This window comes from Esox lucius, chromosome 15 (genome assembly GCF_011004845.1).
Source record: "Esox lucius isolate fEsoLuc1 chromosome 15, fEsoLuc1.pri, whole genome shotgun sequence".
NCBI classification, from domain to species: Eukaryota; Metazoa; Chordata; class Actinopteri; order Esociformes; family Esocidae; genus Esox; species Esox lucius.
Genome location: NC_047583.1, coordinates 14,009,111 through 14,025,653, shown reverse-complemented (window position 1 = coordinate 14,025,653; position 16,543 = coordinate 14,009,111). Strand labels below are relative to the sequence as shown.

Here is a 16,543-nt window from a genome sequence, read left to right as displayed (position 1 = left end):
AAAACACAATCCTTTTCAGCCTTCATTTTCACACTGTTTACAGGGAACTCACTGTGGTGTAATGATGATTGGGGAGGAGTACTGAACTCTGGATTTGTGGCATGCCAGTTGTCCAGTTCTGCATGGGTGGAACTAGCTGTCGCCCCTGCCAGCTAGACTGACCTGATGAAAGCGTGTGTAAGCGGAACAGGCCATGTGCGACAGGCAGACCCGCGCTCCTCTGGAATTACATAAGTAGCTCATTGCTCTGTGTTTGTAATTACCGTGAGAGGGTAGGCACTGCTGTTCTCTCAGAGCCTTATCAGCTACAACATATCATACAAAGTTTGGACTGCAGCAACAAAACTCTTCCCGCCGCTTATGCTTGTTTATTCTAACAAACACCCACAGGGCATCACAGTGCACTCTACTCCATTTGGAACGAGCACTTTCACTACAAAGGTGACATTAGGCAAATGATGTATGCATTATGTGATGAAATGGCTGGCTATATGTTTATAACAGAGTGGACAGATCTGAAACACAAATATGAAGAAAAAACTGTCCAATGTAAGAATGGCCCTTGGTCTGGACACTTTAAAGACCGATTTACTGTTTACTTACCTACTGTAATAGAAATTCTTGTACTGTTTGGACAAGCAATACTATGACTTCCCAGGAGATATCCAGAATTTCACAATCTCTGCAGTTGCAAATTCCTGTAAGTGCAGACAGAGTCTATCAAGGCAGAGATGGTTTCCTCACAGGGTAAAAACCCTCCTAGGCCAGCCTTAACTAACACAGTCCACCTCCTTTAGAGAGTTCAGGAAAGGGGAAGTTGAAATAAATAGAGCTGATTCTCCTAGGTAAGATAAATACATGGCTGGTTATTGAACGGGATAGGGGTTCAGTGTACAAGCTCGGCACTTACAGTATCTATGTCAGTCATCACCAGGCATAATAAATCACCCAGGGTGTATGAGAACATTTGGGCCGGCAGGAAGATGAATTAATGCAGTCCCATTTAATGAGAAAACATCAACAATGTTTCGAGGGAAATGTAGCAGAGTATGAGCGTACCCTACCCGCACAGATCATTTGTACGTGTGGTTCTGTGAAGCTTGTGGGTCGACACATGGTGAAATGCAATTCAGATGCCAGAGGGATCATCTAAGAATAACACGCTGTAGCCTTTAACCCACCAATGAGGGAACTCTGGGCCAGGGTCTCCAAAGTGGGGCAAACACATCACTCCTCCCATCACAGGGGCCCTTGGAAGAGCCATTTATCACCACTAAGCCTATCCCCCTCTATCCAACCCTCATCAGAGACAACTCAGCCTCAAACAGGCCTCATTACACAAACACCCTGGATTGCAGCTAACCCACCACTGCTCCACTGACATCCCCTGAGATGTCCCATAGAGAACATTCATCAGGTAAGAGTCAGGCTGCTCCTGCTGTTTTAAGGCAGAAACAGACAGTTTTGGATGTCTACCAAAAATTCTCACAGACTGAACATGTAGCATATGTCGGCCCTGTATTTATGAGCATCTCTGAGCATGATTGGGGAGCCAGAAAGACGGCACACAATCATTTTATAAAGAGGCTACATTGAAATGACAGTGAATGCCATTGTAGCAGTTTAGGAGACTTAGGTTACCTAGTTGAAAACGTTGTCATAGGCAGGTACGGGCATTATGGGATTACTAAGTGTTAATTCAGTTGTATGTCATCTTTGCTAGTTATCTATCAGTGGGAATCTGGGGCCTATTTACAAGTTATATTCATACAAACAATACTTGTTGCCTGATTTGTATTGGCTGTACCTTTTTAACAGTACAAACATGTGAACATCTAAATTGTCGACGGTCATGGAACTAAACCATACAGAGTAAGATGTTCGTTACAGTTACCCCATATGGTTAACCTTAGTGTAAATAGAATGGATGTGGATGTGAATTTTAGACACATGAGCGATGACATAGGAGGTCAAAGGATGCTTCCCGTTGTTGACTTTTGTAACTAGCTGGCTAATTCCACAATACAAATAGATTGCTTTATAAAATTGTAGTCATGCTCCCCCAGCATGTCAGCATGTTTTCTTGACAATAGCTTTTTTTTTTTATCTCCTGTCCACATTGCAGCTGCTGACGGGAGGAGGATTTGTGAAAACTCATGTTAATTTAGCAGCAGCTAGCCACCAAGCTAGCTTTTGGTCAAACATATTCATCATTGTGTATGATGCACTGGTTATCACCAACCCTATTCCCTTTAGTTTAATATGGGACTGGACGGTCTGAAATGTTAAATAACAACAGATTATAAAATGATGTGTGCTCTGAATTTAGGATAGCTTGGTACCTGGATAGCTCCATGCAATGCAAAAAAGCAAAAAATATCAAAATGCTACCAGCCTGAACACAATAAACAGACACATTGGATTTTCATGAACTGAAGATTTATTTAGTAATTGATGTGACTACTGGTATAGGCACTTGTGTTATTGAAATCCGACTTCAGTTCATGAAAATAACTAAATGAATAACAAACTGAAGGAGCTAGCTAGCCAACCATGAGTTATTGAGATCCTTGAGTTATTTCCCAGTATATGAGAACCCAAAGATATTTTGACAGGGCAAGGTGCTGTGCGCGCAGATTTTCCACTTTAGTTGGCACAACACGTATGCATTCCAAATTAAATAGAAAAGTATATTAACATAATAAGTATATGTAATTTAAATTGAAATATCATCCAAACAACAAAAAGATAATGGTTTCACATGAGCGATGACATAGGAGAAGAAGGTTATTGGTTTGAATTGTGGGCCATAAAAGTGCTGAAGAAATGTAAACAATAAATAATAATAAATAATGATCACTGGTGACTAGCGTCAGGTTTGGATTGTCTGTGCCAAAAAAAAATCACATAGTGCATGAAAAAAGAAGATAATAATTCTTACATGGACAAGATATTATGGCCAAATGCAGAAGACAGAATTTACATTAATTCACATTAGTGTGTGTGTGTGCAATTTCTTTTTTTCTTTTTTTCAGATAGTCTTTGATACAATTGATTAGACAAAATGATTTAGACAATGATTGGGGATGTGTTCATTGTTCACATTGAAGAAATATGGAAATATTTTCAATTACTTGTGATTGGTAATGTACAGTAACAATTTTGCCAAATGTGAAAACTGTGCAATACATTATGACAAATTTCCTTCAGCACTTCAAAGAGTCATTTTGAAACATATTTGCTACATTGTTTGGTCTTACATTGTTAGGCCCTAACCCTAACTGTAAAATGGCTAAACTTAGAGAATTGCGTAATGTTATGTTTTGATGACTCAATGGTTGAATCGATCAAATTAGGGTGAAAGATGTTTATAAATCAAAACAAAATCAGTGGTTCTGAATGCAAGATTTAATGGGTTACAAGTGAATTTTTTTTTACAGTTTTTGGAGTTTGGTAATAAGAGTTTTAAAAACCACAAAATACTATTGATTATGGTACCAATGCAACATAAATAACTGTCATAAAAGAAAGAGTGTGGAGGTCATACAGGGCAGACTTGTCTAGTCGCACTCTGGTGACTCCTTGTGGTAGGCTGGGTGCCTGTGAGCTTGATTCTGGCTGTCGGCCAGAGAATGTCCTTTCCCAAATACGCATGCGCTCGTAAATACTTTCTGGTTCAGCAAGTCGTTTAATAAGAAGCAGAAAGGCTTGTTGAGATGTGCATTGGAGGACGTATCTGATTATTCAGCTATTCTAAACCAACTGTGGAGTTGCAATAGGACAAAGCCATAAAAACTAATTGGACATCATGAAACTTAAAAAAAAAAAAAAACTTTCTCCTTTCATATGCCACGGAACACAATGTGTTATTCTAATTATTAGAGCTCCAAATTGCTAAATGCCTCTCGTATAATTTCGTAAACATGACTCAACATCTTAACGAACAGTCTTGTTAATGTATCTCCACAGAGCAGTTAGTAACTTAATAGGCCATGTCGTCTTTGTTCGGTCGCAACGTGACACCTAAATCCCAGGTAACCCAGGCAGTTCTAAACAGCTCCAGTGATAAAAGAATGTTGTCAGAGCTGTTGCAGTGGTAGCAGAGAGCTAATATGACACTGTTTAGTCAACATTACACCAAGAGGGCTATTGAAAAGTTCCAAAACAGCCTTGGGCTGAGGCTCCCATTTCTAATATATATCTGCTCTCAGAGCCATACACATTTCCATGTGCTCTCAACTCATCTACATATGGGACGGTTATTGTTTAATGGTTGCTATAGCAAAGATGAAGACTACAACTCTCATTACTGGGATAGTAACATAACAAACTGATTGATTCAAGGTGGAAACTATTTATTTATGTATTTCTGTGACTGAGGTGTATCTCCACATGCTTCCTTGGAAGTAAATGGAGAAATATATATTTGTTGATTCCATTATACTTCAACACATTAATGACTAAAAGGATCCTTCCTCTCACACACAGCTTAATATTGCCTGCCCAAAAAGAGTTTATCAGGACACATATTTGTGCATGGATACTGGCCAAAAAGGTGAGGCTGCTCTGCATTCATACTGACTGGCAAATACTGTATATGTTACAAAATACTACTTTACACTTTTGAGGTTAGCGGCTGGATTTATATTTAACACAAAACATAAATTGTATTCCCATTTACAGCATTTTAAACAGTGTAGAAGTACATGAAAATCTCCAGTTTCATATAAAAAATTGCAAAAGAGTGCAAAAGTTAGAACAAACAGCAGCGGGGTGACAGCAGGTGATTTGTGTTTGTATAGAGAAGCATGGTTAGATGACTTGGATCCATTGGGAGAGCACAACAAAAGCGCCATTGATTCCTTGGACAGATTGGAGCATAGAGATCAAATGTACTGTTAAGTAGTGTTAAACTGTTATGCCTTAACTGGGGGCAGACTTTTGGACTAAAATGGGCCATCTGTTAACACTGTAACTAATTTCCCAATGCAATTAAGCAGTGTATTGATACTGTTAGAACCAAATACTATCTGCACATATCGGACATGGCACAGTACACCAACACTTGGGCTCATTGACACTGGCAATGAGCCCAAGGAGATGAAATAAAGGGCTTTATAACTGTTCTATTTAAAATGTTCAGATGTACCCCAATATGTTAATTTGTAGGTATAGGTATATGTAGATACAGATGAACAAAAATGAAAATATGTGAGGTGTATATATATGTATATACAAAAATGTGCTTTTCTTTTGAAAATAAGGACATTTATAAGTGTACTGGTATGACTACCCCAAACTTTGAACAGTAAACTTTTGAATGGTGGATATACAGCTCTGGAAACAATTAAGAGACCACTGCACCTTTTTCTTTCCTTTCCAAAAAAGCCGAAAAGGAAGGTTTTGAGTGAGGAACAGAAGGGTTAAAAATAAGGGAACACTGCAAATTGAACGCTTCTGTTCCTCACTCAAAACTTTCCTATTCAACTTTTTTGGAAAGGAAAGAAAAAGGTGTAATATTTTTCAGGAGCTGTGTGTATATATACACACATTTATATACTGTATGTATATATATATATATATATATATATATATATATATATATATATATATATATATACTGTATATAAATGCAATATAGTGCAATGGTAGTGTAGTTACTGATAACAGGTACAGTGTTTGGCCAAAAGACATTGAGCCTTGCCCATGTTTACAGAAGTATAAAAAATGCAGACACACAGCTAATAGAAAAAGGTTACCACCCTTAACAGGAAATTAAATATGTTTTGGAGATATATTAGCATTGACAGAGGTGTATAACATTTGATCTGATCTCAAATACAGACTAATATAAGATTTAAGAACAATGTGATAAGGCTTGGATACTGATATTTGTATGTGATCACAAGGGTGTTTCATTGATTAGTGATGCATTTTAATCATGTGACAAGACGTAAAACACTTTCTGAACCACATGTACAGGATATAGAAGATAGTCTGTCAAAAAATAAAAAGATCAGGCAATTCATCATTAGTAGAATCAATTAGTGGCAGCTGCACGTAAAGCTAAAACTTAATGCACTCTCATACCGTCTCAATTCTCTATTAAAAAGTCATTAGTAATGGTTTCAGATCCACGTTAAAGTACAGGAGATCAGTCAGAGATGGTTTAGAGGGAGGGTAGCTGAACAAAACAGTGTGACAAAGAAATATGATGTGCAATAAAGGGCTCTTGCTGCAGATGGAATGATGGACAGTCTGTCTCATTTCCAAAGCTGTGTTTACATAAAGCCTGCCATGAGAGAAGAGAATAGAATCAGATAGGTTATTGTTTGCATTGGCCCAGTGTAAATAGCGCTAGGGTAGGGGATGAAATGTTATATTATTTTTGGTTTCGAATCTTGAAATGCAAAAAGACACTGAAGCACAAAAAGGGTAGGAGGAAATGGGTAAATATGAATAACCTTTGAGGACACATCATTGTAAAATACTGAGCCCAGTTTTCAACTTATCTTTGCATATTTTGGCTAAAACACATACAAATATACAAGAGTAAAAATGATTTCAGCTTAATTTGTAATGCTGTCTTTTTTGTACTAAGAGCACAGCATGTATGCCATAAACCCTGTCTACTTAACATGCACAGTTATACAGTGCCTTTGGAAAGTATTCAGACCCCTTCACATTCTCCACCTAAAGGAATCTTAGAACATGAAGAAAAAAAAATTCTAGTCTGATGAGACCAGAATATTAATATTTGGCCTGCATGAAAAGTGCTATGTCTGGTGAAAACAAGGTCTGTGGGGAGACCTGAAGATCATAGTTCACCAATGCTCCCCATCCAATCTCACGCAGTGTGAGAGGATCAGCAAGGAAGAACGTGAGAAACTGCCCAAATCCAGGTTTGCAAAGATGGTGAAGGCGTACCCAAAAAAACATTTCTAAATCGTGTTTTCACTTTGTTATTATAGTATATTGTATGTAGATTTATGTGAAAACAAATTCATTTGATCAAGTTTAATTTATCACACATCAAAATGTGGAGAAACTGAAGGGGTCTGAATACTTTCCAAAGGCACTTTATATTGCAATGGGATATCAAGTGACTCCAGAGCTATTAATTTAACCCTTCTTCGATTATTCATGCCTATTGATGTTTTAATGTTAGTATAGCAGTTTGAGGGGGCTTGGGTAAGACTTTTTAACACTATACAGAAGCTCATCAATTTCCTAACAACAGAATCAACAGGCTTTTTATTGATAATCCATCCATGCGATCTGAAAAGGAAAGCAAACACAGACGTATAGCTGAGCCCCTGTGCTACGACGGATATCCTTAGATCCTGAGCATCACTGCTACCATACAGGTTCATTCAATAAATGTCTCCCCTAAACAGACCTGTCTTGACTCCAGTGACTCACAGGACTATTCCAGTGTGCCACAGTCAATGGTGGGAAAGGGCTCCAGTGGAGCGGGAGATGTGAGAGGTCCGGGCCTCTTAAGGCTGTTTGGACTCAATGGACCATTGTCCCTGTGCTCAACAGAAGTGCCTTTGAAATAATAAGTCAGTCAGGGGTATAAATTAAGTCATCTCTGCAGGACTGTTTTGCCATAAGACATCTTCATGTGGCCAGGGAACTGTTCCTAAATCTTGTTCACTCACTTAGCTGCTCTAAGTTCTGCTGGACAAGGCGTTCTGCTCAATAAGTAATAAAGCCAACAATGCAGCTTAAACTTTATATAAGTGTTAAATTATTTGTTTAAGAACTACATTTACTTCACTGGGCTCACTTTAGTTTCCTTTACTCAACAATAATTTAATATTATAATTTAATTTGTTAATTAAAGGAAAAGTCGTTAAACAGTTTGGGTGGATATGAGGATTTCAATAAATATAGCCTTTAAGTTAAAATAAGATACAGTGAGCCAACCTCCACTCCAATTAGCCAACCAGCAATAGCTGACATCCACTGATAGTCAGTTGGATAGTTTAGCAGTGGTTGTAGCCTACTATCCAATTATTTTATAGAATATGAAAAAAACGTGAACAGGGCAGGCTAATGTTCATAATTATGACAGTAAATGAAAACATGCATAAATAAAACATTTAAATTAATAATTTAAAAAGAAACAGTTAATCTGATATAACGTGCGTATCTTGATAACCTTCGAAACATTCAGAATCGGCATGAAGCAGTTTTAATTTCCGATGAGGGGGAACCTTCAAAGATTTATGATATTTCTGGCGCGCGGTTTGGATTGAGGTCAGAAGCTCATTATCATACAGCTGTGGTAACAAGAACATCTAGAAAGTAGGAGGCACGCGACTGCAGATGCTGCATCTTGGAGTAGGGCGTGGCTCATCACGACACCTCCAACTGGATAAACAACCGCAAAACTTGATGCACAGGTTAAAACGGCGAAGGGGATCTTCATATGGAACAGTTAGTAATTTTGCCTTCTGGCGTATGCGTCTGATCCAACTCGACTTTACCGCTTCATCTGTTTTTTTGTGGCTTTGTCTGGTGCGCAAGGGGCAGAAGATTGAGGATTCAACGACCAGTGATGGACAAGTGTTATCTCCCTGCCTGTTTTAACAAAATGATCAGCTTTGCGAAATCTAATTGCAAACATGTTGATGCTAAAGTTATAATTATATAAAATATTTGCAAGACATTACACAAACAGGTTTCTGGGCACATCCATCACACCAGTACCTGAGGCAACTTACATCTTAAAAGCCCACTGATGACCGACTTCGATCGCTTCAAAGGCATTTTTTGCGTTTTAAACACACTGACAACAGGGTCGGATAAGCGCATTTATGGTCAGAGAATTTTCTATAATCTAGAATAGTTCAGTACAATTCGTATTTCCTATAGAAATCTGGAAGTAGCTATACATTTTAGGATATAGGACTGGTTGATATAGATAAAATATGTTTTGAAAGCGCACCCAACGAAAGAAATTACAAATATCAAAGGATTCCTTCCTAAAAATGCCATAAGAGGTCGAATATGAAAACTCCGATTAAAAACAAAACCTATTGGATATTTTAGGACTATGGTGGTTGCAGCGTTCCTGTTGGTTTATTTTATTGTTGTGTATTGTTTTGTTTACCCAACCGGAACTGAACGGTAAATAATCTATTGTGTCAAACTGAAGTCACTTTTATTGTAAGTAAGAATAGAAGATGTTTCGAAACACTTCTACAATTATACGGATGCTATCATAGGTAATTGTCAAAATCGGAAGAATGATTGTTATATATAACTAATTGCAAATCATACAATGATTGTATTGTTTGATGTTCCAAACACATAGCTCACAATGTCTGCTGCTGAGGGACCATAATAAAACTAGTTTTAATCAATCATAGAAGTGGTGAAATTCAAATTCAAAAGATAACGGAGAACAAGCTATAAATGAAAAATGCTTGAGTTTTGGTGAAGAAACCGACATCTTGCGCAAAAATAACTTTTTTGCTAATGATATTGTTTATTGCACTTCATTTTATCTATTATGATTTAAAATTTGATTTATGTGAGGTTAAATGTCTATGTAGTTGCAACTACTGAAAAAAGGTCAAATAACCTCTCTTATAACACAACACTTGAAAATGGTTTGAAAATGACTGTTATTCATTCATAAATTCTTAATGACTAATATAATTAAGTGTGTAAAACGTATTTATCTATATATCATTTGTCATTGTTAGAAAAATGCAAACTCGCTGTAAGGCTAATTGCTGAAATATCATTCCTTAAACACAAAACATATCAACAGATGCCAAATTGATAATAGAATCGTTGATAGAGACAACAGAAAAACTATAAAATTGAATATGAGGATTGGTAGCCACTGGCGCGGATGGAAAGGGGGCGGTGTTTATTGATTGACAGTATTCATAATGAGTAGCCTACCCTAAGCAGTCTATATAAGATGACCGAGCCATAACACTCCTTTCATTAAGAAACAGTGTGCATTGTGACTGATGTACTGCCACATTTTCACAACAATATTGGCGCCATCAGAAGCGTGTTTCTGTGTAAGCAAAGAGCAAGAGTTGCATCAACACAACGCAAAGAGAGAACACTTTTTCAGCAGGATCACGATGGAAGGTCAACGTAAAGATAGAAGGATGACTAACCTCTGGATATTGACGTTACTGTTATGCGTTTAACTTGCATCTTACTGTCTGGATAACACGGTTTCTCAACTTCTGCGCGTTTTGGATTGCCGAGCTGGGTCTCGTCCAAAAGGGTTTTGAAGAAGGATTTATTTATTTCCCTTTTCCCAATTTCCTATTTCTTCACCATTATCACAAATTGGAATAGGAGCTCTTTGGGGAGAACAAGTTATTTTTCAAAGGATACGAATCGCGATCTGTGGAAAAGAATGGCAACTTGGTTTACGTTTATCATCGCAATTATTATCACGTTTTTTACGCAGGTAATTTAACAGTTAACACTTTTTGGAATCGTTCATCCATGGATGTCGACAACGCGTAGTATATTAATGCAAATTCTAATAGCACAGGCCTGATATGCTTATAATAATGCGGAATATAAATGATTTCCAATCATTATTGTTACTTATGTATTAATTAACTCTCCTCCTTTAGGTTCTGGGATCTGGTGTATTCGAGCTTGATCTTCATCAGTTTCAAAATAATAGAGGTTTGCTGGAAAACGGCATAGCTTGCAGTCCAACCTGTATGACATTTTTCCGAGTTTGCTTAAAGAATTACCAGACCGTAGTGTCACCTGGTGACTGCTACTTCGGAAGTTTTGAAACACCTGTACTAGGCGTTAACTCGTTCAGCATCATGGAGGACGGCACGTTCACCAAACCGATTCGTCTGCCTCTCACCCACTTTGCATGGCCGGTAAGACGTTATGCATTGCCAGTGTCTATAATCATACATTTCAAGTGGTTGATCAGAATTACCTACGTAGTCATGGAATGATGAGTGGGGAAGAGCAAAATCGATAAACATTAATCTAACGACTGCACTATCACTATATGCATGATATGAAAAATGAGGACTTATGTTATTAGTCTTGTGTAAAAATATATTACCAAAAACAAGTTAGCCATGGTAGGCTAATAATTTGTTCCACCTGTCATTTTAGGGTTCGTTTTCTCTGATAGTTGAAGCGTGGCATTCTCCTTCAGCGGATCTACCTGAAGGTGAGTTGCGCTCCAACATACTTGACTAACGCTAGAGGGAGACTTGTCTAAGTTATAGTTCTATTCATTCTGCCTACATGCACTAGAATGAAATCATTATGCAAAATAAATGAATGGAATTCATACAGTATTTTGCAGATACATAAAACGAGGTAATGTGAACGTGTGGAAGTCCATGTGTCAGGATGACTTACGTGCAACAGAGCACTTCTTTCATCCTCTGTCTCCAAAACAATCGCACTTCCTCTGATTTATTTTAAGCGTGGGAAAGTGTGCAAGTCTTTAGTGAGAATATCTAAACCTTGCCAAAAGCCTCTGACTCCCTTTCCTGCATTTTACACCTTTTGCTGTTCCGCCCTTTGGAATGGGAATAATGGGTTGAAAACGGTTTGCTGACATGAAGGGCGGATTTCAATCACAGTGCACTTAAATCACGTGAAGGTTTGTGATAAATGTAATAACTAACCTTAGGCCACACTGTTTTGACGAATATGTTCTGTTCTCAATCCCCCACAGAAACAAACAATCCTCCTTTGTTGATTAGTTATTTTGCCATCCAAAGAAAGTTGGATGTAGGGGAACAGTGGACTCAGGATGTGCAGAGTGGGAGACAGACGGAGTTAAGGTACTCATACCGGTTCATCTGCAATGAAAATTACTACGGAGACAGTTGTTCTAAAATATGCGCTCCAAGAGACGACCGTTTCGGCCACTACACCTGCAACCCTGACGGGCAAATATCATGTCTTCTGGGCTGGAAAGGAAAATACTGCGAAGAACGTAAGCAATCAAAGTTAAATGTTCTTTTGAGTTAGACCTATCGACATTTTAGTAGGATGTTACTTCTCAACGTAGTTACATAATGGAGCATAATGTGTCGTGTTGCTGCTCTATAAAGCTGGGATTTGCTTTTTGAAGTGTCAAGGAAAACCAAAATTGGAGCCGTGCGCATCACCTCTCAAACCAACCACATTCACCCCGAGGTTTCTCACTACTTTGGCCTTCGGGTGCATGTGGGTAGCATAATCCTGGTTAGCGTTATGGGAAAGCAGCACGCGCCGGGTTAATCGCGGCATTATTATCCGCCACGCGCCACTAAATTGCAAGCTCTATTGTTGAGCGGGAGGGCAGCAGCTGCAAAAAGGGTTCGAACAGACTACGAACAACAATGGGGCAGCTGTCCGCTTTTGAGAGCAAGCATCTGCTCAGGCCTAACCAGCCGTTAAACACTAGTCTTGTAACCATGCAAAATCAATGTCACATACAAAACACAACACAGAGGCAGCAAATTAAGGCTTCTTTTGAGGTTGACAAGTAACAGCCTTGATGATCCAACAGAAGGTGATTCATAATCCAAAATAATATTCTGTATTGTTAATACATTGACAAAAAATGAGTTAATATTTCAATTTCATCCGCAGCAATTTGTCTTGATGGGTGCAGCAAAAAGAATGGAAATTGCTCGAGGCCAGGAGAGTGCATGTAAGTATACCATTTTTATTCTAGTGTGTTTTGTGTGCCTGTTTGCATGTGCATTTGTGTACATCTTTGTGTTTACATGCATGTGTATATGCCTGCATGTGTATATGCCTGCATGTGTGTATTTTACACAGAGCTAAATGTTGCTGGGTTGGTGTTTTTTTCTGTGACAGATGCAGAGAGGGTTGGCAAGGCACATTCTGTAATGAGTGTAAGAGACATCCATTCTGCAAACATGGCACCTGTCAGCAGCCCTGGCAGTGCACCTGCAAAGAGGGCTGGGGAGGCCTTCTCTGTGACCAAGGTAGTGTCTCACAGTCCTCTGGCTCCTGTTGTGAAACATTACCGAATTCTATAATTCAAAAGCCAATTGGGGGAAAGAACAGGACATCCTATATGACAAATTAAAATATGATATGTTCCTATGATATTGCAAAAGCATCAGTGAACCTGATTATGACAGAAGAAAATGGTCAGAGAGTGAATGTTTTTGAAACGAACATATATCCATAGATCTGAACTATTGTACACATCACAAGCCGTGTCGTAACGGGGCCACCTGTATGAACACGGGCCAGGGGAGCTACACCTGTACCTGCCAGCCAGGATTCACTGGGGACAAGTGTGACAGAGAGGTCAAGGAGTGCGACAGCCAGCCCTGTCGGAACGGAGGCCAGTGCTTGGTAAGTCTGGGAAGCCTATCCGTTTCCCACAACACAAAGCACACACAGTCTTTCCTGTTTTTGTTTTTCTTCTATCTGTCCACATCTCTGGGGCAGTATGGAAGAATGTAACAGACAGACCTTTAGCCAGAACACTGACCCAGTTCACAGACTCTCCTGTATATGAGTGTAATTCAAAGTAGGGCAAATGGTGAATGAGATTGATGAAATGTGGAGTGGCAAGGGCATCAAAATGAGAGGCACGACAACAAACCTGCAGTGATATTTGCTAGGATTATTGCCTGTGACAGAAGGTTGTGATAACCTTTCTCTCTATGGCCAACAGGACCTTGAGAATGGCTATAGGTGTGTATGCCTTCAGGGGTTCGAGGGGACGCAATGCGAGCACAGAATGCTGACTTGTACAGATTCACCCTGCTTCCACGGGAAGTGCAAAGAAAGGGACAACGGGCGAAGTTACATGTGCGAGTGCCCAGGGGGCTTCACTGGACTCAACTGTGAGAAGAAAGTGGACAAATGTACCTCCCTGCCTTGTACAAACGGTATGTGGTAGATTCCACTCTATCAACAAACCTTATCAGAATGAATGTGTTTATTGTCTTAAAGGCATTTTCTACATTATCAGCACAGACCAAATTAATCCAATTGGATTGTTTTCTCTAGAGACATAAAGTCAATATGATATGTGCTGTTCGATAACTCTTTGGTCGGCCCTGTTCAGGTGGACGTTGTGTTATCCACGGCACCACACGCTGGTGCAACTGCCTCTTGGGATTTACTGGCCCGCACTGCCAGATCAACGTCAACGAGTGCGCTGCCAACCCCTGCGCCAACGGAGCAACTTGCATGGACCGCATCAATGACTACAGTTGTATATGCCCCTTGGGTTACACTGGTCGCAAGTGTGACATGTCTACAGACAGCTGTCCCTCCAAACCCTGCCTGAACGGTGGGACCTGCACTGAAGGGGCCAATGGCCGGCCCACTGCTTGCACCTGCCCAATTCACTTCAGCGGGCCCCTGTGCCAGTACAATGTGCCTTTACTACCCCCCAGCCAAAGCCCCGTCAGAGAGCCCCAGGATGAGCTTCACTGGGCAGCCATCTGTCTGGGTGTGGGCCTGGTGGTGCTCCTGGTGCTGATCTGCATGGTGGCCTTCATCCTGCACCACATCCAGCAGCAGAGGAAGAGGAAGAATGACTCAGAAACAATGAACAACCTGTCAGAGTTCCAGAAGGAGAACCTCATATCTGACCTGCAGCCAAAAAACACCAATAAAAAGGTTGACCTGGACCTTGAGCTGGTTTATCCCAAGGAGAAGTCACAGAACCACAAACACGTCAACTACCACTTGGACTATAAAACCTCCAAAGAGTACAAGGATGAGCCATCGGAAGATGGCAATTATGAAAATACGATAGAGGAGAAAATGCCATTGAGTGGAAAGTACATGTAAGTTGAATATTTCATATTCTCAGTTTTTCAGAATGTGACTGTTGTTTGGATTTGTGTTTAAGTACTGACCAGTTTTTATTTCATTTTCACCAAAAGGCCAGAGTGTAGGATATCAACGATATGTTCTCCGAGAGATTCAATGTACCAGTCTGTGTTTGTGATAGCAGAGGAGAAAAATGAATGTGTCATAGCAACTGAGGTAAGCTTTTATTTTCAGTTTCCTTTCAACATGTTCTTGCAACACTTGGTTTCCATAGCTTTGCAGCAAAGCAAAAGTTGATCATGGTTTCTATAGCTTTGTGTCGATTAATAAACTTGTTTCTGTTTGTTCTTCCCTAGGTATAATATATGGAGGGTATCAGACATTCTCAAGAATGGATATCTTCTGGACTGTTTACAGGTGTAGAAGTAGACTGGGATTTATTTAACTGCGATTTGCTGCTCTTGAAAACTTGATAACTGGACAGAGCCTTAGTGCTCTATGAATGCAATAGGACTTAAACTACAGACCTTTTAGAATGTAAGGACTGAAAAAGACTGTGAGATAATACACAACTTGGACGTTTGGACGTTTCACCCTCAGTGTATACTGACAGATTCAGCCCCTTGACAGGTCCCAGCATATCCATGGGAAACAGGCCTATGTGTTTATGCCAGCATTCCCATCAGCAGCAGGAGGTGGCTCTGTCTTGAGATACTCCACCTTATTGTGATAATCAGCAACCAACCAATCAACTTACAGCCAACATGCCTGTGGAAGGAACCAGCTCCTTCCATTTACTGTGGTCGAGTGCTATGCAAAAAGGGAGACTTTGTTTAGTAAACTTTCAAGTTGAAGAAATACTGGAAACGGTTCATTTTATGACAATATTTTAGACCTAGGTCTATGTCAACTTTGTAAATTTACTTTACATTTATTTTATTTTTTACTTTGATTAAGAATGTATGCATCCCGAATCACAGAGCCTTAAGTATGGGTTAAAGATCTTAGTGCCCAGCTTCATCTTGTATCCTTTGCACAGATAAATGAAGGGAAAATATTTTTAAGAGAAAACAACTGATGCAATGAAATGATGTTGTGACAGGGGAATTCAAGAAGAAGCAATATTTACTTTTTATTATGCAATATTGTCCATTAATTAGGACAAAGAAAACAGAGGTGACTAACGTACAAAGGACGCCTATAATTAGAATTGACATTACTGATCCCGTAATGTTATTTTTAAGATCACTAGTTAGTTAAATATTATGAAGAACTGGCCTTTCTATGTTTTATAAGATTATTTTGTATATAATGTATTTATAAAAAATTTAATTCGTTATACAACTGCTTTTAATTTGATGCCCAAACAGTTGAATTTATTTTGTGTGTGTGATTGTTGTTTTTTAAACAATGAAGACATATTTGGTACACTGTTGTTTGTTGGTTACACGTTGAGTAGAGTTGGTCAACTATAGCTCAACATTTGCCTAGAATGATGAAGAAACTTCGATGAAGTACATCGCCTGGAGTGGAAATTACTTATTGTCTAGATAATGTCTGACCTTGTAGCAGTTCAAATAATTCCATGTATAGGTGAAAGGCATGGGGTTTATTGTGATGTGAAATCAATGTGCTCACAGTCATTCAGTGGACGGTATGGTATGTGACAGTAATGTGAGAAATATGGACAAAAGTTATATATTAAAAGTGTAATGTTAATGTACAATAGTCAGAATGACCAATATTTGTA

General features: G+C 39.1%; 1 protein-coding gene across 1 annotated transcript; it reads left to right on the top strand.

The window, feature by feature from the left end:
• The first annotated feature begins 9,952 nt into the window (after window positions 1-9,952).
• On the top strand, window positions 9,953-16,519 carry LOC105015688 (delta-like protein 4). Its single transcript, XM_010879017.4, has 11 exons — window positions 9,953-10,453; window positions 10,626-10,889; window positions 11,137-11,194; window positions 11,711-11,974; window positions 12,616-12,676; window positions 12,847-12,977; window positions 13,187-13,356; window positions 13,682-13,898; window positions 14,078-14,807; window positions 14,907-15,009; window positions 15,150-16,519. The coding sequence occupies exons 1-11, from the start codon at window positions 10,400-10,402 to the stop codon at window positions 15,153-15,155; spliced, it is 2,058 nt and encodes a 685-aa protein (XP_010877319.1). The 5' UTR covers window positions 9,953-10,399; the 3' UTR covers window positions 15,156-16,519.
• The last annotated feature ends 24 nt before the right edge of the window (window positions 16,520-16,543 follow it).

Bases quoted from the DNA above. Each gene is read 5' to 3' on its own strand.
- LOC105015688 (XM_010879017.4), top strand. From the start codon at position 10,400: ATGGCAACTTGGTTTACGTTTATCATCGCAATTATTATCACGTTTTTT. The intron at 12,978-13,186 runs GTAGTGTCTCAC...ATATATCCATAG, and splicing joins AGGCCTTCTCTGTGACCAAG to ATCTGAACTATTGTACACAT. The intron at 14,808-14,906 runs GTAAGTTGAATA...TTTCACCAAAAG, and splicing joins CCATTGAGTGGAAAGTACAT to GCCAGAGTGTAGGATATCAA.